Genomic DNA, 24,128 nt, shown 5'->3' with positions numbered 1-24,128 from the left:
ACCCTAACTCAAATAGAGCTAACCCTAACCCTAACTCAAGTAGAGCTAACCCTAACTCAAATAGAGCTAACCCCAACTCAAATAGAGCTAACCCTAACTCAAATAGAGCTAACCCTAACCCTAACTCAAGTAGAGCTAACCCTAACTCAAATAGAGCTAACCCTAACTCAAATAGAGCTAACCCTAACCCTAACTCAAGTAGAGCTAACCCTAACTCAAATAGAGCTAACCCTAACTCAAATAGAGCTAACCCTAACTCAAATAGAGCTAACCCTAACTCAAATAGAGCTAACCCTACCCTAACTCAAGTAGAGCTAACCCTAACTCAAGTAGAGCTAACCCTAACTCAAATAGAGCTAACCCTAACTCAAATAGAGCTAACCCTACCCCAACTCAAATAGAGCTAACCCTAACTCAAGTAGAGCTAACCCTAACTCAAATAGAGCTAACCCTAACTCAAATAGAGCTAACCCTAACTCAAATAGAGCTAACCCTAACTCAAATAGAGCTAACCCTAACTCAAATAGAGCTAACCCTAACTCAAATAGAGCTAACCCTAACTCAAGTAGAGCTAACCCTAACTCAAATAGAGCTAACCCTAACCCTAACTCAAGTAGAGCTAACCCTAACTCAAATAGAGTCGTCCAGTAAGTTCTAGCCTCAGTAGGATGTCCATGTGCTCTGGTTCTGTGGTCTGTTTCCTCTGAGCTGTCTGCTGCAACTATCCAACTAACCCTAACTCAAATAGAGTCGTCCAGTAAGTTCTAGCCTCAGTAGGATGTCCATGTGCTCTGGTTCTGTGGTCTGTTTCCTCTGAGCTGTCTGCTGCAACTAACCGGTTCTGTATGGAAGTGTGTATCATTCCCCCTAACCCTAACCCTATCCCTAACCCTAGCCCTAGCCCTATCCTTAACCCTAACCCTAGCCCTAACCCTATCCTTAACCCTATCCCTAGCCCTAACCCTATCCCTAACCCTATCCTATCCTAACCCTATCCCTAACCCTATCCTAACCCTATCCCTATCCTAACCCTATCCCTAGCCCTAACCCTATCCCTAACCCTATCCTAACCCTATCCCTAACCCTATCCTAACCCTATCCCAACCCTTTCCCTATCCCTATCCTAACCCTACCCTATCCTATCCCTAACCCTACCCTACCCTATCCCTATCCTAACCCTAACCCTATCCCTATCCTATCACTATCCTTACCCTATGCCTACCCTAACCCTACCCTATCCCTAAACCTAACCCTATCCCTAACACCATTACCCTGCCAGATCTCAGCTGATTAAGGAGGCTTTGCTTTCTATCCTCCCCCCTCCTCCCCTCCAGGTCTGATTAGCTAGCGGCCATCTTACAGGAGTGGGTTGGAACCTGTTGCAGGCGCTAACCACAGTGTGTGTGGGCTGACGGTAGACACGGCTCTCACACACAGACACTGGTCCAGGTAGACACGGCTAGCTCAAACACTCTCACACACAGACACTGGTCCAGGTAGACACGGCTAGCTCAAACACTCACACACACAGACACTGGTCCAGGTAGACACGGCTAGCTCAAACACTCACAGACACTGGTACAGTATGGGAGCCAGATGCAGAGCAGTTTGAAGGAATTCACCTCAGACTGCTTCTATCGGATTGGATCATGTTTCCTGACTATGTGAGTAGAATGTCAGGAAGTTAGGGGCTCTAGTGCGTAAAGGTGTGTGTGTGGTGGTTAGTGTTAGGGTAGACCTGTGTGTGTGTGTGTGTGTGTGTGTGTGTGTGTGTGTGTGTGTGTGTGTGTGTGTGTGTGTGTGTGTGTGTGTGTGTGTGTGTGTGTGTGTGTGTGTTTGATGGAAGATGACTGTACTGTAGATAGTCGATTGTAGTCTCAGATTCACTTGTTGGGTCCATCTATTCTGCTGTCTTAACAGTGGAATGTGGAGGTAGTGTTTTGCTGTAGTGAAACCTGTTTAGGTTTTAGTTATATAACCACAGATGAACACAAAATGTTTCTATGTATGTTTATATGGTTTGGTCACATAACCACTAAAAATATCTATAGATGGTCATCTCTGATGAGTTAACTCAGCGGGTACAGAGACAATAACAGGTGCGTTTGCATGTCTATCTGTGTAGGATTGTATAACTCCAGGTAAAGGTAGGATTAAGTAACCTATTAAAGGCTGAGCAGAGGAAGAGAAGATTCCCCTGTTGGTATTAATCCCCAGGCCGTTTTTAGGCCAACTAGTTTCTACACAGTGTACACATTATTGTTCCATTCTGGGACGGCTCCATTATGTTCCTGTCAGGCCACTGAATATGGGGCAGAGGATGTCTGTTGTCATAAAGTCACAGTTCCTGCCCTGTGATGAGAGAGAGAGAGAGATTACATTACATGTTTTCCTCATCAATCTACACACAATACACCATAATGACATCACAATACCCCATAATGACATCACAATACTTCATAATGACAAAGCGAAAAACATACTTTTTTTTTTGCAAATGTATTACAAATAACAAACAGAAATACCTTATTTACATAAGTATTCAGACCCTTTGCTATGGCACTTGAAATTGAGCTCAGGCGCATCCTGTTTCCATTGATCATCCTTGTAGAAAAATCTCAAGTTGATTGGAGTCCACCTGTGGTAAATTCACCCGGTAACGAAATTTCATCATGAGTCCCTGATCTGTACTACACATAAATCCATAATTATGGATATGAAAGTAATCTCTTCTAAATAGGAATAAGATGAGACAAAAAAATAAACCCGCTACTGTATCAAGAGCGGTGATACCATCAAGAGCGGTGATACCATCAAGAGCGGTGATACCATCAAGAGCGGTGATACCATCAAGAGCGGTGATACCATCAAGAGCGGTGATACCATCAAGAGCGGTGATACTATCAAGAGCAGTCAGCAGTCAAACGACCTCCACTCATCACTGTCAAACGCTCCATGAAACATTTCAGCGAGCAAGCCTTTCTAATCGACCTGGCCCTGGTATCCTGGAAGGATATTGACCTCATCCCGTCAGTAGAGGATGCCTGGTTATTTAAAAAAAAATGCCTTCCTCACCATCTTAAATAAGCATGCCCCATTCAAAAAATGTAGAACCAGGAACAGATATAGCCCTTGGTTCTCCCCAGACCTGACTGCCCTTAACCAACACAAAAACATCCTGTGGCGTTCTGCATTAGCATCGAACAGCCCCCGTGATATGCAACTTTTCAGGGAAGTTAGAAACCAATATACACAGGCAGTTAGAAAAGCCAAGGCTAGCTTTTTCAAGCTGAAATTTGCTTCCTGCAACACAAATTCAAAAAGGTTCTGGGACATTGTAAAGTCCATGGAGAATAAGAACACCTCCTCCCAACTGCCCACTGCACTGAGGATAGGAAACTCTGTCACCACCGATAAACCCACTATAATTGAGAATTTCAATAAGCATTTTTCTACAGCTGGCCATGCTTTCCGCCTGGCTACCCCTACTGCAGTCAACAGCACTGCACCCCCCACAGCTACTCGCCCAAGCCTTCCCCATTTCTCCTTCTCTCAAATCCATTCAGCTGATGTTCTGAAAGAGCTGCAAAATCTGGACCCCTACAAATCAGCCGGGCTAGACAATCTGGACCCTTTTCTTTCTTAAATTATCTGCCGAAATTATTGCAACCCCTATTACTAGCATGTTCAACCTCTCTTTCGTGTCGTCTGAGATTCCCATAGATTGGAAAGCAGCTGCTGTCATCCTCCTCTTCAAAGGAGGGGACACTCTTGACCCCAATTGCTACAGACCTATATCCATCCAACCCTGCCTTTCTAAGGTCTTCGAAAGCCAAGTCAACAAACAGATTACCGACCATTTCGAATCTCACCACACCTTCTCCGCTATGCAATCTGGTTTCAGAGCTGGTCATGGGTGCACCTCAGCCACGCTCAAGGTCCTAAACGATATCGTAACCGCCATCGATAAGAAACAATACTGTGCTGCCGTATTCATTGACCTGGCCAAAGCTTTCGACTCTGTCAATCACCACATCCTCATCGGCAGACTCAATAGCCTTGGTTTCTCAAACGATTGCATCGCCTGGTTCACCAACTACTTCTCTGATAGAGTTCAGTGTGTCACATCAGAGGGCCTGTTGTCCGGGCCTCTGGCAGTCTCTATGGGGGTGCCACAGGGTTCAATTCTCGGGCCAACTTTTTTCTCTATATACATCAATGATGTCGCTCTCGCTGCTGGTGATTCTCTGATCCACCTCTACGCAGACGACACCATTCTGTATACTTCTGGTCCTTCTGTGGACAGTGTGTTAACAACCCTCCAGACGAGCTTCAATGCCATACAACTCTCCTTCCATGGCCTCCAACTGCTCCTAAATACAAGTAAAACTAAATGCATGCTCTTCAACCGATCGCTGCCTGCACCTGCCCGCCTGTCCAGCATCACTACTCTGGACGGTTCTGACTTAGAATATGTGGACAACTACAAATACCTAGGTGTCTGGTTAGACTGTAAACTCTCCTTCCAGACTCACATCAAACATCTCCAATCCAAAGTTAAATCTAGAATTGGCTTCCTATTTCGCAACAAAGCATCCTTCACTCATGCTGCCAAACATACCCTCGTAAAACTGACTATCCTACCGATCCTCGACTTCGGCGATGTCATTTACAAAATAGCCTCCAATACCCTACTCAACAAACTGGATGCAGTCTATCACAGTGCCATCCGTTTTGTCACCAAAGCCCTATATACTACCCACCACTGCGACCTGTACGCTCTCGTTGGCTGGCCTTCGCTTCATAATCGTCGCCAAACCCACTGGCTCCAGGTCATCTCCAAGACCCTGCTAGGTAAAGTCCCCCCTTATCTCCGCTCACTGGTCACCATAGCAGCACCCACCTGTAGCACGCGCTCCAGCAGGTATAGCTCTCTGGTCACCCCCAAAGCCAATTCCTCCTTTGGCCGTCTCTCCTTCCAGTTCTCTGCTGCCAATGACTGGAACGAACTACAAAAATCTCTGAAACTGGAAACACTTATCTCCCTCACTAGCTTTAAGCACCAGCTGTCAGAGCAGCTCACAGATCACTGCACCTGTACATAGCCCATCTATAATTTAGCCCAAACAACTACCTCTTCCCCTACTGTATTTATTTATTTTATTTATTTTGCTCCTTTGCACCCCATTATTTCTATTTCTACTTTGCACTTTCTTCTACTACAAATCTACCATTCCAGTGTTTTACTTGCAATATTGTATTTACTTTGCCACCATGGCCTTTTTTTGCCTTTACCTCCCTTATCTCACCACATTTGCTCACATTGTATATAGACTTATTTTTCTACTGTATTATTGACTGTATGTTTGTTTTACTCCATGTGTAACTCTGTGTTGTTGTATGTTGTCGAACTGCTTTGCTTTATTTTGGCCAGGTCGCAATTGTAAATGAGAACTTGTTCTCAACTTGCCTACCTGGTTAAATAAAGGTGAAATTAATAAAAAATAAATAAATAAAAAAGAGCAGTGATACCATCAAGAGCAGTGATACCATCAAGAGCAGTGATACCATCAAGAGCAGTGATACTATCAAGAGCAGTGATACCATCAAGAGCAGTGATACCATCAAGAGCAGTGATACCATCAAGAGCAGTGATACTATCAAGAGCAGTGATACTATCAAGAGCAGTGATACCTTCAAGAGCAGTGATACCATCAAGAACAGTGATACCATCAAGAACAGTGTGCAGGTTTCTTCTTTTTCTCATCTTATTCAACTGTTACCATGCACATGCACCAAAGATAGCTCAGATGTTCGAGTGCCTTTTGAATCCTATATAGGTAATATCCTCCGTTGCATATGTGATTTTTATTCTACACGCTAGCTATTATTTTATATGAGCTTTACCCGCCAAAAATACCAAATTTGGTTGGTCCGCAGTTTGGACATCAAACTACAGCACAGTAGAGCACAATAGAGTTCAGAACAGTAGAGTTCAGAACAGTAGAGTTCAGAACAGCACAGTAGAGCACAGCACAGTAGACTTCAGTACAGCACAGTAGAGTTCAGAATAGTAGAGTTCAGAACAGTTCAGTAGAGCACAGCACAGAACAGTAGAGTACAGAACAGTAGAGTTCAGTACAGCACAGTAGAGATCAGTAGAATAAAGTACAGTAAAATATAGTAGAGTATAGTACAGTACAATACAGCACATTATAGTGTACCCAACTCTAGTTTGCTCATCTGTGTACTCTATTGAACTCTACTCTACTGTACAGTACTGTGCTGTGCAGTACTGAACTAAACTCTACTATCCTTTACTGTACTCTACTGTGCTGTCCAAACTTGTGAACCCAACTGTGCTTTGTGTCTACTAAGATTTCCCATTGTAGCCAATTCAATTGCAGAAATTCCGTTACCGATTTTTCAGAAATGTAATAATTTAATTATTCATAAAAAAGGTTATATCCGTAAAACCCTGTAACGAATTGATAGCTCTACCTTTACTAATTGATCGCTCTACCTACGGTTGCACATTTTCGGAAATATTCAGAGGTGGAAACTTTCTATGGGAATTAATGGGAATATATGGGAATTAATATTAAAACCATTTAAATGTAGATGTTTTTTGCATTGGATATATTTACCATATCATATGGAGACAGAAACATAAACCTTTTACCTTATCATAAGTAGACATAATTGAAAATGATTAAATCCTTCCAATAGAAATAAAAAAAAAAAAAATTTAGTTACGAATTGAACTTTAATTAAATTAGTTGACTCTTCACATGGAATGATTTCACTGAACAACAAAAGAAAGGGAATATTGAATGATCCCCAATGATCCATCGCATCTCCCAAAAAATCTGTAAAATTATAGTCTAGAAACTAAAGCTTTGGTTGTCTTCCTCTCAGGCTTCCATGTCTTCTCCCTGGACCTCCTCAATGTCCACCTCTTGAACATCAGACTCTGAGGTCTCATCTTCACTGTCACTTTCCAACCTTGTTGAGGATGGCTCGTTGTCAGGCTCAAAAAGCATCAAATTTGCCCCAATGGCCACCAATGTTTCAACCCTTGTATTGGTCAGCCTGTTGCGTGCTTTGGTGTGTGTGTGTTCACAAACAAGGACCAGTTGCGCTCTGAGGCAGCTGATGTTGGTGGGATTTGGAGGATGATGGAGGCAACAGGGGAAAGAGCCTCAGATCCACAAAGTCCCTTCCACCAGGTGGCTGATGAGATATGTTGTTACGACTGCCATATTGCATCTCCATCCCAAAGCCCTTGCTTGGATGTACTTCGCCAGCCTGCCAAGAACCTTGCCCTCATCCAGGCCAAGGTGGCGAGACACGGTAGTGATGACACCATAGGCCTTGTTAATCTCTGCACCAGACAGGATGCTCTTGCCAGCATACTTGGGGTCCAACATGTACGCTGCGGCATGTATGGGCTTCAGGCAGAAGTCTTCACGCTTTTTGATGTATTTCAGAACTGCAGTTTCCTCTGCTTGGAGCAACAGTGAAGTGGGCAGGGCAGTATGGATTTCTTCTCTTACATCTGCAAGCAGAGTCTGAACATCAGACAGGATGTCTTTGTCTCCCTCAATCTGTGCAATGACTACTGCTATAGGTTTCAGGCTGCTTAGCACTCTCTCCCAAAATACATCATCCAGGAGGATCCTCTTGATGGGGCTGTCCATATCGTCAGACTGTGATATGGCCATTTCTTGGAGAGACTCCTTCCACTCCAGGAGACTGTCAAACATCATGACAACACCACCCCAACGGGTGTTGCTGGGCAGCTTCAATGTGGTGCTCTTATTCTTCTCACTTTGCTTGGTGAGGTAGATGACCCTTCATATACCTAGCCATTTCCTTGGCTCTCTTGTAGAGTGTATCCATTGTTTTAAGTGCCATGATGTCCTTGAGGAGCAGATTAAATGCATGAGCAGCACAGCCAATGGGTGTGATGTGAGGGTAGGACTCCTCCACTTTAGACCAAGCAGCCTTCATGTTCGCAGCATTGTCTGTCACCAGTGCAAATACCTTCTGTGGTCCAAGGTCATTGATGACTGCCTTCAGCTCATCTGCAATGTAGAGACCGGTGTGTCTGTTGTCCCTTGTGTCTGTGCTCTTGTACAATACTGGTTGAGTGGTGGAGATGATGTAGTTAATTATTCCTTGCCCACGAACATTCGACCACCCATCAGAGATGATTGCAATACAGTCTGCATTCTCTATGATTTGCTTGACCTTCACTTGAACTCTGTTGAACTCTGCATCCAGCAAATGAATAGATGAAACATGTCTGGTTGGAGGGGTGTATGCTGGGCGAAGAACATTCAGAAATATCTTCCAATAAACATTGCCTGTGAGCATCAGAGGTGAACCAGTTGCATACACAGCTCGAGCAAGACATTCATCAGCATTTCTCTGACTACATTCCTCCATTGAGTCAAAAAAACATCTGATTCCAGGAGGACCATGAGTTGTTGCTATCGATAAGGTGTCTGATTCATCATTTTCACCTCGAATAGAAGTAGAGCGACTTTTGTCAGAGGTTGCTTGTTGAGAGCGCTGAGGGAACTTTATGCACTTGGTCAGATGATTCTGCATCTTTGTTGCATTCTACATATATGATTTGGCACAGTATTTGCAAATGTACACAGCTTTTCCTTCTACATTAGCTGCAGTAAGTAACATGTCTCCACACATCAGATGGCATGGCATTTTCCTATAAAGATTAGAAAAACATTTGTAAAAAAAAATATATAATTTCCATGTACAGATAAATAGTTAAGCAGTTAGATTAAACAACTCCTTTGTAAGATACATGTTTTAAAATGAAACATGTATGGAAACAGGTGAATTAACACTCTTCAGTTAGCAGGCTCAAGCAAGCTAAAAGCCACATGGTAGCAAAAACTAACTAGCAGAAATTGTTAGTTAGATTTAGTAGATTTAAACACACTTTGCTGTAGGCTACTATTTACTAGTTTACAAAAAATTATGTATGTCATATAAAATATATTCACCCCACCCAGTATTGTAATCAAAACTTACCAGAAAGCATGTAGTCCTTGGCTCAGACAGTGTAGTAATGTGGACTCAATAGCATCTCATTCGTGTGCAAGATCTTGAGAATCAGCTGTATGTGTGATGGAAGAATGCACTGCGCATGCAGAGGGTTGCAATTCCATTGAATTGGGGATAGTTTAACCAAAATATGCCACAGACCTAGAATTGACTTATGTTTATCTCACCAAAAAAAGTTCACTGTTGCAAGCACATTTTTTTAAATGAATTTAAGCAAAATTCCCGGGCTTAACTTCCCATGGAAAATTTCTGGAAAAATTCTGGAAATTTACCAGAAAGTTTCCGACCCTTTGTAACCCTTTAAAGCTCTAACTTTTTACTTGTTACTTTCATTATCATAAAATGTGGAAAATATCTTAAAGGTATGTGGGTCTTTGGTAACATAATTCCAAGGCACAGGCTTACATTTACAGAAAGGCAGAAAAAAAATGATCCAAAACTAAGGGTTGATATTAGTTGGCAGGGGGTCTTTACTTCAACATTTAAAACATTCAACGTGTATTAAGACTTTTTCTGGGAGATGTTTTCTAAGACCACTTTTCCATCTGTTTAACCAAAAATCAAAGCCTTAAGCCATATTTCATTTTGTAGGATGATAAATGGTTAGAACAATTATATATGCCTTAATTCAGGTAGCCTAGTGGTTAGAAGGTTGGACTAGTAACCGGAAGGTTGCAAGATCGAATCCCTGAGCTGACAAGGTAAAACATCTGTTGTTCTGCCCCTGAACAAGGCTGTTAACCCACTGTTCCTAGGCTGTCATTGTAAATAACAATTTGTTCTTGACTGACTTGCCTAGTTAAATAAAGGTTAAATAAATAAAAAAATCCTAAAAAATATAGACTCTTCATTTATAACCCAATTTGACATTCTCTTATGAACTCCACATGTTGGTGCTCATGGGTCCTTTTACATGGAAATTACCTTTTAAAACAGCAGATTATTTCACTTTAAGTGTAATTCAATAGAATGTTATTTTTTTCTCAAAGTGTCTTACAGTTAACAGATGTATTGAATATGCAGCACATGTGAGATTCAAACCTACAACCCTGGTGGTGCCAGCATCATATTCCAACCCACTCAACCACCTGGTGGTGCCAGCCCCGTGGTCCAACACACTCAACCACCTGGTGGTGCCAGCCCCGTGGTCCAACACACTCAACCACCTGGTGGTGCCAGCCCCTTGGTCCAACTCACTCAACCACCTGGTGGTGCCAGCCCCGTGGTCCAACACACTCAACCACCTGGTGGTGCCAGCCCCGTGGTCCAACACACTCAACCACCTGGTGGTGCCAGCCCCGTGGTCCGACTCACTCAACCACCTGGTGGTGCCAGCCCTGTGGTCCAACACACTCAACCACCTGGTGGTGCCAGCCCCGTGGTCCAACACACTCAACCACCTGGTGGTGCCAGCCCCGTGGTCCAACACACTCAACCACCTGGTGGTGCCAGCCTCGTGGTCCGACACACTCAACCACCTGGTGGTGCCAGCCCCGTGGTCCGACTCACTCAACCACCTGGTGGTGCCAGCCCCGTGGTTCGACACACTCAACCACTTGGTGGTGCCAGCCCCGTGGTCCGACACACTCAACCACCTGGTGGTGCCAGCCCCGTGGTCCAACACACTCAACCATCTGTTCTACCAGACTGTCTGGCCAGCCTGTAGCTAGTTTAATCTCAATGCCTTAGTCTCAATCAATGGTACGGTTGCAAATCGCCATGTACTTAACAGGGTTGGGGTCAATTCTAATTGAAGACAGTCAAATCAGGAAGTGATTTGAATCTAAAATGAATTTTTTTAGTGAAAAGAATTTAAACTTTTTCAATTCATAGCTCAATTCATTCTTTTTTTGTTTATTGAGAATTGATTGAAAATAGATTACATTTTTCAATTATTGGTAATTACCATAGTTTCCTACAATGCAAACTATGGTAATTAACGTACTGCTCATTTTGGAACTATATGGAAACATTATAATGTTATAGGCCTATTTGAATTATTTTGTAGCAAATATTGTGTTACAGAGAGTACATTTTGTGTGTGCGTGCGTGTGCGTGCATGTTTGACCTGTGTAAATAGGCTTTATGTAATGTGTTATGGGCAGGTAGGGCTGATCTCAGCATGTGCTGCTACCTGTTTACAGTCTGTTCCAAATAGGATTGTCCGACCAACAGAGACACTTCTTTAAACATAGCCTGCCTGGGAATCCTACCTCTTTACCTTGTTACTTTCATCCAGGATACACACCTGTTTCTGTGTTCCTTTCTTGTTTAATAGGATTCTGTGTTCCTTTCATGTTTTATAGGATTCTGTGTTCCTTTCATGTTTTATAGGATTCTGTGTTCCTTTCATGTTTTATTGGATTCTGTGTTCCTTTCATGTTTTATAGGATTCTGTGTTCCTTTCATGTTTTATAGGATTCTGTGTTATAGGATTCTGTGTTCCTTTCATGTTTTATAGGATTCTGTGTTCCTTTCATGTTTTATAGGAGTCTATGTTCCTCAGAGCTTAAATAGAGAGTTTGGTACCATCGTGATACATCAATAAGTTATAAAGTATTAAACTATTGACCAGTCTGAGACTAATTAACAATCATCTGGTGGCTGAATATTTTATTTGTACAATTTAAGATATAAAAATGTCACACCAGGCAACAGATACATACAAAAAATTGCAGAGGATACACTCAAAAGTCAAGAGACTTGTTTCCATTGTGGTCCTCTATTGGTGGCCAAGGGCTACGCCCAAACATCAAGTGATATGGGCAGTCTATACCCTGAATACATTCAGTCATATCCACAGCCAGTCACAGTCATGTGTATAGGTTATCTACTCTGGTCAGCAGCTCTGGATAGCTGCTCTGTGTCAGCTACTATGGATAGCTACTCTGTGTCAGGTGCTCTGTGTCAGGTGCTCTGTGTCAAGTGCTCTGTGTCAGGTGCTCTGTGTCAGCTGCTCTGTGTCAGCTGCTCTGTGTCAGCTGCTCTGTGCCAGGTGCTCTGTGCCAGGTGCTCTGTGTCAGGTGCTTTGTGCCAGGTGCTCTGGACAGCTTATCTACATCCAGGATTTGGGCGGTTGCTGTTTTTCATTCCCAAGCCTGTGTGTGTTAAGTGGGTTATGTGTTGACAGTGTGTGTGTGTGTGTGTGTGTGTGTGTGTGTGTGTGTGTGTGTGTGTGTGTGTGTGTGTGTGTGTGTGTGTGTGTGTGTGTGTGTGTGTGTTCTCTCTAGGTGTATGTGAGAGGGCAGCATGCAGTCGGCTCCAGCAGGTTTGTGGGACCCCCATGGATCCCAGTCTGAAGATGGCTCCCCCCTCCCTCTCCCCCTGCAGCCACCCTCCGCCTCTCACCTCTCCCATGTGATCGCCGCGCCACCAGCTAAGCGAATCACCTTCTACAAGAGAGGCGACGATAAGTTTGCAGGTGTGAGGATGGCGGTCCACAAACGCAGCTTCAAATGCTTTGACGCACTACTGGACGACCTGTCGCAGAAGGTCAGAACACACACACACACACACACACACACACACACACACACACACACACACACACACACACACATTAAACCTCTGACATGGCGCTGAACCTAAACGTGTATCTGTGTGTAGGTGCCCCTGCCATTTGGGGTACGCACGGTCACCACCCCCAGAGGGATCCACAGTATTAAACATCTAGAGCAGCTGGAGGATGGGGGGTGTTACCTCTGCTCTGACAGACGGCAGGCTAAACCAATCAACATGGAGCTGGCTGGCAAACGGCCCGCCCTCTGGCACTACCCCAGGTGAGTGTTTGTATGAATATCTGTGTGTATGTTGTTTATCATGTGTATTGGCAGTGACTTTCAGGGGACGTTTAAGATGAAGGAGGACGATTATCATTTTTTTATGAACATGGCCTTATTTCTATTACAGCATATTGGATGACTGTCATTCATATTCCATTCACCCAGTTCAATGTAACATCGATAGGTTTAGGCTACTACATGATACTCTAATTGTCCCTATACCCATCATGAGGTTGCTACAACCTAGCCTATGAATGAAAGTTTACAACGTAGGTGCACAGGGATCGAGAGAAAGATGTGAGTAATCATGCTGACAGACAGGGGCTGTTGACCTTTATTGTAAAACAGGGTTTTCATAAATTATTTGGTGAAATGTGAATGTATATAGTTTAGTTTTATCTAAAAAAGGATAATGTTTTTAAATGTTTCACTATTTTTATTTTTATGAAATTCACTGAGGAGGATGGTCCTCCCCTTCCTCCTCTGAGGAGCCTCCACTGGTGTACGGTGCGGGCGTGTTCACGGTGCGCGTGTTCACGGTGCGGGCGTGTTCACGGTGCGGGCGTGTTCACGGTGGGCATGTTCACGGTGCCCGTGTTCACGGTGCGGGCGTGTTCACGGTGTGTGTGTCCCACTACAGCCGCCGAGTGCCACAGCGACCAGCAAAAGACCCTTGCCCTCCCACTGCTCCAAGCCACACCCCTACACGGCAGCGGCGCATCCTATTGGTCAGAAACAGCGACCCTGCGGTGAGGAGGAGTGTGGTTCTGAACCGCCGCTCGACCCGGAGCCTCCGAGTGTTTCTGGAAGACATCTCAGAACTGATGCAGTGTCACGTCAGGAAATTATACACACTGGAGGGACGCAAGGTACATCTGGTAGTGTGGTGTGTTGGGGGAGGGGAGGTAAGGCTGGGGGGGGATGGGAGGGAGGTAAGGCTGGAGGGGGGATGGGAGGGAGGTAAGGCTGAGGGGGATGGGAGGGAGGTAAGGCTGGGGGGGATGGGAGGGAGGTAAGGCTGGGGGGGATGGGAGGGAGGTAAGGCTGGAGGGGGGATGGGAGGGAGGTAAGGCTGGGGGGGATGGGAGGGAGGAGGTAAGGCTGGAGGGGGATGGGAGGGAGGAGGTAAGGCTGGAGGGGGGATGGGAGGGAGGTAAGGCTGGAGGGGGGGATGGGAGGGAGGAGGTAAGGCTGGAGGGGGGATGGGAGGGAGGAGGTAAGGCTGGAGGGGGGATGGGAGGGAGGAGGTAAGGCTGGAGGGGAGATGGGAGGGAGGAGGTAAGGCTGGAGGGGGGATGGGAGGGAGGAGGTAAGGCTGGAGGGGGATGGGAGGGAGGAGGTAAGGCTGGAGGGGGGGATGGGAGGGAGGAGGTAAGGCTGGAGGGGGGATGGGAGGGAGGTAAGGCTGGAGGGGGGATGGGGGGGAGGAGGTAAGGCTGGAGGTGGGATGGGAGGGAGGAGTTAAGGCTGGAGGTGGGGATGGGAGGGAGGTAAGGTTGGAGGTGGGGATGGGAGGGAGGTAAGGCTGGAGGGGGGGATGGGAGGGAGGAGGTAAGGCTGGGGGGGATGCGAGGGAGGAGGTAAGGCTGGGGGGGGATGGGAGGGAGGTAAGGCTGGAGGGGGGATGGGAGGGAGGTAAGGCTGGAGGGGGATGGGAGGGAGGAGGTAAGGCTGGAGGGGGGATGGGAGGGAGGAGGTAAGGCTGGAGGGGGGATGGGAGGGAGGTAAGGCTGGAGGGGGGATGGGGGGGGAGGAGGTAAGGCTGGAGGTGGGATGGGAGGGAGGAGGTAAGGCTGGAGGTGGGGATGGGAGGGAGGTAAGGCTGGAGGTGGGGATGGGAGGGAGGTAAGGCTGGAGGGGGGGATGGGAGGGAGGTAAGGCTGGAGGGGGGATGGGAGGGAGGTAAGGCTGGAGGGGGGATGGGAGGGAGGTAAGGCTGGAGGGGGGGATGGGAGGGAGGTAAGGCTGGAGGGGGGGATGGGAGGGAGGTAAGGCTGGAGGGGGGATGGGAGGGAGGTAAGGCTGGAGGGGGGATGGGAGGGAGGTAAGGCTGGAGTGGGGTTGGGAGGGAGGTAAGGCTGGAGGGGGGATGGGAGGGAGGTAAGGCTGGAGGGGGGATGGGAGGGAGGAGGTAAGGCTGGGGGGGGATGGGAGGGAGGTAAGGCTGAAGTGTGTAGTGTCTTGGGGAGGGGGGATGGGAGTGTGTAGTGTCTTGGGGGGGATGGGAGTGTGTAGTGTGTTGGGGAGGGGGGATGGGAGTGTGTAGTGTATTGGGGAGGGGGATGGGAGTGTGTAGTGTGTTGGGGAGGGGGATGGGAGTGTGTAGTGTCTTGGGGAGGGGGGATGGGAGTGTGTAGTGTGTTGGGGAGGGGGGTGGGAGTGTGTAGTGTCTTGGGGAGGGGGGATGGGAGTGTGTAGTGTGTTGGGGAGGGGGGATGGGAGTGTGTAGTGTGTTGGGGAGGGGGGATGGGAGTGTGTAGTGTCTTGGGGAGGGGGGATGGGAGTGTGTGGTGTGTTGGGGGGGGTGTGTGTGTACTGTACAGAGCCTGACATGCCCAGGTGTGTTAAAGTTTATACGCACTTACGTGTGTGTGTGTGTGTGTGTGTGTGCGTGCGTGCGTGTGTGTGTGTGCGAGTGTAGATTGACAGTGCACAGAGCCTGATGACGTGTCCAGGTGTGTTGGTGTGTGTGGGTCGAGAGCCCTTCAGACCTCTGCTGCTGGAGTACGTAACCAAGAGCTCTGAGGAGAAACTTCCTGGACTGGGGACGCGGTTAGTTTATAGAAACACTGCTATTCTATTTGAATATCTTCTATTCATTTCTATTCTATTCTATTCCATTTTGATTGATTGGTTTATTGATTGATTGACCAAGGTCAACTGGAAACGGGGCCCGCTCCCCCGGTACTGGAGCCCGCTCACCTGGTAACGGAAAAGGGTCACGGTCTAGTGTCTGCAGCGAGGGACACGACAACAAGAAGAACGGTAGGTCGTGATGTGTTTGTCTGTGAGTGGTAGTGTGTGTTACTGTTGAATATCCAGTGAACATGGCGACTAATATTTCCTCTCTGTTTTGTTTCCTTTCATTTTTTTTCCCACACACACACCCCTGCGCTCTACCTTTCCCTCCCTCTCTCCCTCTCTTTCCCTCCCTCTCTCTCTCTTTCCTCCCTATTTCTCTCTCTCTCTCTCTTTCCTCCCTATATTTCTCTCTCTCTCTCTCGCTCTCTCTCTCTTTCCCTCTCTCCCTCGCTCTCTCTCTCTTTCCCTCCCTCGCTCTCTCTCTCTCTCTCTCCCCCCTCGCTCTCTCTCTCTCTCTCTCTCTCCCCCTCTCTCTCTCTCTCCTGGTAGTGAACTTTGGTCTGGAGACTAAGAAGAGCATCATCCATCCTCGTTTAGACTCTTCAAACCGCTCCACCCGTTTCTCTCTCTCCTCTGAGAAGTCCTACGCTAACGGCCTCAGCACTTGTCCCCACTCCCACAGCGGCAGGGAGGCGGTGCTGAACGATGACATAGAGAAACGTGTGCTGGTGAACAAAGATGGCAGCCTGTCTGTGGAGATGAGGGTGCGGTTCAATCTCCACAACGATGAGACGCTTCAGTGGTCCACGGAGATTAAGAAGTCTCCCTCTGACTCTCTGACCAATGACTGCTGTCCGCTCAGGGAAGCCCAGCCCTGCTACCTACAGGTACACTTTGATATGCCTTTTTGAGTTCTTGTTTTATATTACTCCAGTTTTTTATATGTTTTTATTCGTTTCAGTAAGGTGCTTTACAAATAAAATCTATTGTTATCATTATGTTTCCTATAGCAGGGCCAATCGGAAAGCTGCTCGGACCCTGACTACGCTTTTTGTGTTGCTGAAGATGCCGACTACGCCCCCAAGCCTCCACAGCGCTCCCTGAAGGAGCCACAGCCCCGCTGTGCCTGCTGCTACCAGAGACCTGACCCGGAGTATGACCTCTGGGAAAACCCCGCCCACATCCAGACCTCTAAGCACTCCCATTCCAGGGTTAGACACATCCACTCTTCTAGCTCCTCCTCCTCCTGCCGCTCCAGCAGGGTGGTGAGGAGACGGGCGATGCACAAGGAGGGTTCAGAGCCCGGAAGGGTTGTCCAGGAGTGCTGCGTCAGGGAGGAGGTACAGCGTCGGGTGGAGGTGGAGAGGGATGGAGGGATGGTAGAGGTGTGTACAGTCAGCCGCAGCTGCAGCCGCAGCGAGCTCAATCTGAGTGCCACAGACAACCAGGTGGAGGAGCGTCCTCTATCTAGCTCCTCCCACGTACTCCAGGCGCTTCAGGAAGATGTGGATGCCCTCCCGCCCAGCGCCTCACGCTGCTGCCATAGCAACAATCCCCCACAACCGCTCCCTTTGACTCCGCGACCTCCCAGCCACTTGTCCAATTCCTCCAGGAGCAGGAAACACAGCCCTGCTCCTACCCCACAGCGAGAGGAGAGGGGAGAGGGGGGAGAGGAAGGGTGTGACATGGGTGAGGAGAGGGCTAGCAGAGCCTCCTCCCGGCGCTCTTGTCACTCGTGTTCCTGCCGTGGTGGAGAAGTCACCCCTCAGGCCGACCAGGAGAGGGCGGACAGCCACGCCTCCCACAGATCTAGAACCTTCAATAGAATCACAACCCCTGTGGCTTCAGAGGAGGGAGATGATGAAGATGATGAGGAGGAGAGGGCAGTCAGCGTAATGTCCACTCACACCGGTCTCTCCGGGGGATCGGGTGGGTCAGTGGGGTCTATGGGGTCCACTGTGTGTCCTCACTGTAGCGGGTGTGACCATAGGTCCAGCCCTGCATCCTGCCCTTCACAGAGGTCACAGCGATCTAAATGTGAAGAGGAGAGGTCAGGGAGCGGACTCTCGGGTGGCTCAGATGAGTCCGGTTTTTCTCAGAGGACCAACAGGTCCAACTGTACCCACTACTACCAAGAGGGCCGAGCAGCCAGCAGAATGTCACATCTGTCTCTGCCCGAGGAGGGAGAGGATGCAGGGAAGGAGGGAGAGGTGGAGGTTGGCGAGAAGAGAGAAGCGGGGGAGAAAGAGGAGAGAGCAACCAGTGCCCTCTCAGCCAAATCCTTCTCTTCAGTCAAGGGCAGGAACTCCAGAACCTCCCATAAGTCTAAGGCTTCAGAATCCCTTGCAGACATGGAGGAAGAGATGGAGGGAGAGGGAGAAGTGGAAGAGAGAAGAGAGCAGAGACCAGCAAGTGCCATGTCAGCTAAATGTAACCTCTCAGTAAAGTCCAACAGGTCCCATAAGTCCTACGGCAGAAAATCTGAACGGGCGCCTTCCCCCAACTTACCAGAGGCACCAGCTACTGACGAGGTGGGAGAGGAGAGACCAGCAAGTGCCATGTCTACTAAATCAAACCTCTCAGCCAAGTCTAGCAGGTCTCATAAGTCCACCTGTAGCAAAACAGATGGGTCCACAAAAGTTTCAGAGAGGGCAGCATCTCCCAGATCAGAACCAGAAGCTGCTGAGGATACAGGAGCAGCAGAGACAGAGGACAGAGAAGCCAGTGTTATGTCAGATAAAACCAGTGTTTCAGCAAAGAGCAACAGATGTCATAAGTCTACCTTTAGTCAGAGTGTTAGGGCTGCTTCTGTGAGCTCTGACACACCTGAACTCCCTGATATTGAGACAACAGGTGAAGGTGAAGAGGAAGAAGAGGGTGAGAAAACAGAGGAGAGAGCAGAGAGCTCCATGTCAGCTAAATCTAACCTCTCAGCAAAGTCCAGCAGGTCCACCTACAGCAAAGCAGAACAGGCCCCTTCCCCCAACGCAGAGGCACCAGAAACTGAACCTGGTGTAGATGAGGAGGGAGAGGAGAGAGCAGCGAGCGCCAGGTCAACTAAAACCAGTGATTCAGCAAAGTCCAGCAGGTCCCATAAGTCTACCCGTAAAGCTACCTCTCCAAAGCCAGCCGCTTGTGAAACGCCAGTCAACGATCCAGCAGAGAACACAGAGGAACAGAGAGCATCCATGTCAGGTGAAATCAGGGCTTCTGTCAGGTCTAGCAGGTCTCACAAGTCTACCTGTAGTAGGAGTGTTAGGGCTGAGACACCTGTTGCTAAAGACATCCCTGCTATTGAAACAACAGAAGGAGATGAGAATGGATCTGCTGCTGCAGGAGACACAGAGGAGAGACAGGCGAGCACCATGCCAGCTAAAATGAACGCTTCAGTTAAGTCTAGCAGATCTCATAAGTCTACCAAACCTTCAGAGAGGGTTGTCTCTTCCAGCTTTAAAGGGGCTAACATCCTGGCTATTGAAACAACAGTGAAGTCTAGCAGATCTCATAAGTCCACCTGCAGCAAAGCAGAACGCACCTCTTCCCCCAACTCACCAGCTGAACGTGCCCCTTCTCCCAACTCACCAGAGGTACCAGCTTCTGCTGTAGATGAGGAGGGAGAGAGAGCAGCGAGCACCATGTCCGCTAAAACCAGTGCTTCAGCAAAGTCCAGCAGATCCCACAAGTCTACCTGCACTAGGAATGTCAGGGCTGAGACACCAGGGACTAAAAACATCCCTGTTATTACGACGACAGGGGGAGAGGAGGCGGTTGATGATACAATTGTTGCTGGAGACACAAAGGAGAGACCAGTGAGCGCCATCTCAGCTAAAACCAGTGCTTCAGTCAAGTCCAGCAGGCTTCATAAATCTACCTGCAGCAGGAGGGCTGAGACTCCAAGCTCTAAACCAGCCGATGTCCCTGTTATTGAAACAACAGGAGGAGACGAGGTCGGAGAGGAGAAAGAGAGAGCAGCCAGTGTCATGTCAGCTAAATCTAACACTTCAGCAAAGTCCAGCAGGTCTAACAGGTCCACCTCTAATGGAAGTACTAGAGCGGTCTCTCCAGCGGCTCAAGATATTCCCGCTATTGAGACGACAGGTGAAAAAGAGCAGGGAGACAAAGAGGAAGAGAAATCTGAGAGACCAGCTAGTGCCATGTCAGCTAAATCCACCACCTCTGACAAGTCCACCAGGTCTCATAAGTCCAGCAGTAGTAGGAGGGCTAAAACGCCAGCTGATGTCCCTGTTGTTGAGACCACCGGAGGAGACGAGAAGGGAGAGGGGACAGAGAGACCAGCGAGTGCCATGTCGACTAAATCCAACGTTTCAGCAAAGTCCAGCAGGTCTCACAAGTCCACCTGTAATAGTGGAAGTACTAGAGCGGTCTCTCCAGCACCTAAAACAGCAGACGTCCCTGCCATTGAAACAACAGAGTTTGACCGTGAGGGAGAGAAAACAGAGGAGAGACCAGCTAGCGCCATGTCGGCAAAATCTCACATCTCAGCTAAGTCCAGTACATCTAATAAGTCTAATGGAAGTAACAGAAGTATGTTTCCGCACCTGAAAAAAGAGAGAGGTGAGAGAGGTGTTAGACCTGTCCCCAGCACTACAGGAGATGACCTTGAGACAGGCAGTGTGAAATCTACCATGAGCACAAAACTCAAATGTAAAGCAGATTCCTCCCCTACCAGACCCCTCTCCAGAACATCACAGACCAGCGCTAAACCTACCAATCAAACACTGCCTGCCACCACCGAGACAGCCAATGAACAGTCTCAAAGTCAAGCCGCCTGCAAGGCTGCAGACAGAATTGATGACGTCAGAAATGATGTCACAGGGGAGAAAGCGTCCAGCGTGCGCTCTAAGATCCCTGCTAAAGCAGCTGGAGACTCCAGGCCTGCGTCTGCTTCCTCCGCCCGCTCCACCAGGTCAAAGGTGAAAGTTGAGAAGGCCAGCGATGCCCAGGAGGAGGAGAGTCCAAATACAAGCGCCTCCGACTTCCTACAAGTGAAAGGGCAAGGTCACAGAGTCAAAGCTCAGAGTGACACAGGCAGCGTTCGCTCTGTGAAGACGGTGATAGAAAGGAATTCCAGACCAAAGTCACCGCGAGCGAGAGACCCTCCCTCCCTGTCCCCCAGTACCACCATTCAATTGGAGACGGCCAGCATCAGTGACAGCCTCCTCTCCCAGTTCCTGTCAGCTGCTGACCTGCTCAAGGGGAACATGGCCGCCTTGCGCCCCTCCAGCCCTACAGGGTCAAAGGTTAGCCTCACTGAGAGTGGGAAGAGTGGACAGAGCCAGAGGAGCAGGAAACCCAAACAGGAAGAGGCAGAGTTAGATGAGCTGGATCCCCTCTGTCTGCCTAACACCTTGCCCAACGACGTTGTCAGTGATTGGCTGAGAGGCATACCTGCCGACGGCGGCATGGATAACCCTGAAGACGAGATGAACAAGGGAATTGAGGAGACAGAAGAAGAAGGAGAAGAAGCAGTGGAGAAAGGAGGGGAAACAGAGGGACAGGGAGGAGAGGAGACTACGGAGAAACAAGAACCAGTTGAGACCACAGTGCTGGAGCAGGAGAACACGGCTGAAACAAGACATCAGGAAGAGGAAGTGGAGCAGGAAAACACAGCTGAAACAGGACAACAGGAAGAGGAATTGAAGCAGGAGAACACAACTGAAACAGGACAACAGGAAGAGGAAGAGGAACAGGAGAACACAGCTGAACCAGGACAAGAGGAAGAGGAACAGGAGAACACAGCTGAACCAGGACAACAGGAAGAGGAAGAGGAACAGGAGAACACAGCTGAACCAGGACAACAGGAAGAGGAAGAGGAACAGGAGAACACAGCTGAACCAGGACAACAGGAAGAGGAACAGGAGAACACAGCTGAACCAGGACAACAGGAAGTGGAAGAGGAAGTTAAGGAGGCTGCAGAGCACCTAGAGGAAGAGGAGGAGGAAGAGAGGGGAGAGGAGGAGGGAGCAGCAGTGGAGGAAGAGAAGGAAGAAAAAGAAGAGAGGGAGGAGGGAAGAGAAGAGGGGGGAGAGTGCTCCGAGTGCGCTGGCTTCTGCCCTGACCCAGACCCGCCCGCCAATGACATCACTTCCGCTTGTCCTCGCCACCTGTTCCTCAGTAAAGAATCAGAGCTGCCTCGGAGCTGCCACTCATCTGTGGCAGTAATGAAGGTTCTACTGAGCCCTACACTGGGCCGATGCAGCTCCCTACCCGAGGTATTTCCTGTTTCTAGACTTTTCCCGGTATACTTTTACTTTCCAGTGAAAAGTATAGGTATTTTCCAACTCTTTTTCTCATAGGGTTATATACACTGCTCAAAAAAATAAAGGGAACACTTAAACAACACATCCTAGATCTGAATGAAAGAAATAATCTTATTAAATACTTTTTTCTTTACATAGTTGAATGTGCTGACAACAAAATCACACAAAAATAATCAATGGAAATCCAATTTATCAACCCATGGAGGTCTGGATTTGGAGTCACACTCAAAATTAAAGTGGAAAACCACACTACAGGCTGATCCAACTTTGATGTAATGTCCTTAAAACAAGTCAAAATCAGGCTCAGTAGTCTGTGTGGCCTCCACGTGCCTGTATGACCTCCCTACAACGCCTGGGCATGCTCCTGATGAGGTGGCGTATGGTCTCCTGAGGGATCTCCTCCCAGACCTGGACTAAAGCATCTGCCAACTCCTGGACAGTCTGTGGTGCAACGTGGCGTTGGTGGATGGAGCGAGACATGATGTCCCAGATGTGCTCAGTTGGATTCAGGTCTGGGGAACGGGTGGGCCAGTCCATAGCATCAATGCCTTCCTCTTGCAGGAACTGCTGACACACTCTAGCCACATGAGGTCTAGCATTGTCTTGCATTAGGAGGAACCCAGGGCCAACTGCACCAGCATATGGTCTCACAAGGGGTCTGAGGATCTCATCTCGGTACCTAATGGCAGTCAGGCTACCTCTGGCGAGCACATGGAGGGCTGTGCAGCCCCCCAAAGAAATGCCACCCCACACCATGACTGACCCACCGCCAAACCGGTCATGCTGGAGGATGTTGCAGGCAGCAGAATGTTCTCCACGGCGTCTCCAGACTCTGTCACGTGCTCAGTGTGAACCTGCTTTCATCTGTGAAGCGCACAGGGCGCCAGTGGCGAATTTGCCAATCTTGGTGTTCTCTGACAAATGCCAAACGTCCTGCACGGTGTGGACGTCGGGCCCTCATACCACCCTCATGGAGTCTGTTTCTGACCGTTTGAGCAGACACATGCACATTTGTGGCCTGCTGGAGGTCATTTTGCAGGGCTCTGGCAGTGCTCCTCCTGCTCCTCCTTGCACAAAGGCGGAGGTAGCGGTCCTGCTGCTGGGTTGTTGCCCTCCTACGGCCTCCTCCACGTCTCCTGATGTACTGGCCTGTCTCCTGGTAGCACCTCCATGCTCTGGACACTACGCTGACAGACAGCAAACCTTCTTGCCACAGCTCGCATTGATGTGCCATCCTGGATGAGCTGCACTACCTGAGCCACTTGTGTGGGTTGTAGACTCCGTCTCATGCTACCACTAGAGTGAAAGCACCGCCAGCATTCAAAAGTGACCAAAACATCAGCCAGGAAGTATAGGAACTGAGAAGTGGTCTGTGGTCTCCACCTGCAGAACCACTCCTTTATTGGGGGTGTCTTGCTTATTGCCTATAATTTCCACCTGTTGTCTATTCCATTTGCACAACAGCATGTGAAATTTATTGTCAATCAGTGTTGCTTCCTAAGTGGACAGTTTGATTTCACAGAAGTGTGATTGACTTGGAGTTACATTGTGTTGTTTAAGTGTTCCCTTTATTTTTTTTGAGCAGTATACTTTATAGTTTTACTTATATACTTCATACTTTTAAACTATTATTAATTTCATACTTTTATTGTGTCATAGTCATGGTTGTATGACTTTCAGGGAGAGAAAAAAATAAATAAATTCATACAATTTATTCCTAATTCTATCCCTTTACTCTAGATAAGTCCTGTGTATGGACGCAGACTGAGCTCCTCTGCTAAAGGTCTGCTGGACTGTCTGGCCCAGCTGCAGCTCATCGACCCGCCCTCTCTTTCAGCTGCAGCTCCAAGCCCTGACAGGGACCAGCGATACCAAGAGGTCATGGATATACTAGAGTCACTGTGGCTGTCTAAGCCCAACCCCGGGAAGGGGAAAGAGGGAGAGGAAGAGGGGAAGGAGAGGTTGAAAGACTCTGGTGTGGACCTGAGCATTGGCTCAGCTGGGTCGGGGGGTTCTGGGAAAGGCAAACCAGATGAAACAGCGGGTGACATCACTCCCATAGCAGAGGGAGAGGAAGAGGGAGGGGAGGGGGAGGCAGGAGAGATAGAGGAGGGGGAGGCAGGAGAGACAGAGAGAGGGGAGGCAGGAGAGACAGAGGAAGGAGAGG

General features: G+C 48.3%; 1 protein-coding gene across 1 annotated transcript; it reads left to right on the top strand.

Annotated features, from left to right (window-relative positions):
• Positions 1-1,225: 1,225 nt before the first annotated feature.
• Positions 1,226-24,097, top strand: LOC123732752 (retinitis pigmentosa 1-like 1 protein; the record flags this gene model as incomplete). Its single annotated transcript, XM_045712036.1, has 9 exons — positions 1,226-1,664; positions 12,327-12,588; positions 12,703-12,875; positions 13,519-13,747; positions 15,520-15,650; positions 15,754-15,863; positions 16,230-16,567; positions 16,691-21,913; positions 23,702-24,097. Coding segments are annotated over exons 2-9 (6,843 nt in total), but the record flags the coding sequence as incomplete, so codon positions are not given.
• Positions 24,098-24,128: the final 31 nt, after the last annotated feature.

The sequence above is a fragment of the Salmo salar genome, chromosome ssa01 (assembly GCF_905237065.1).
Source record: "Salmo salar chromosome ssa01, Ssal_v3.1, whole genome shotgun sequence".
Classification (NCBI taxonomy): Eukaryota; Metazoa; Chordata; class Actinopteri; order Salmoniformes; family Salmonidae; genus Salmo; species Salmo salar.
This window is presented reverse-complemented; position numbering and strand designations above follow the sequence as displayed.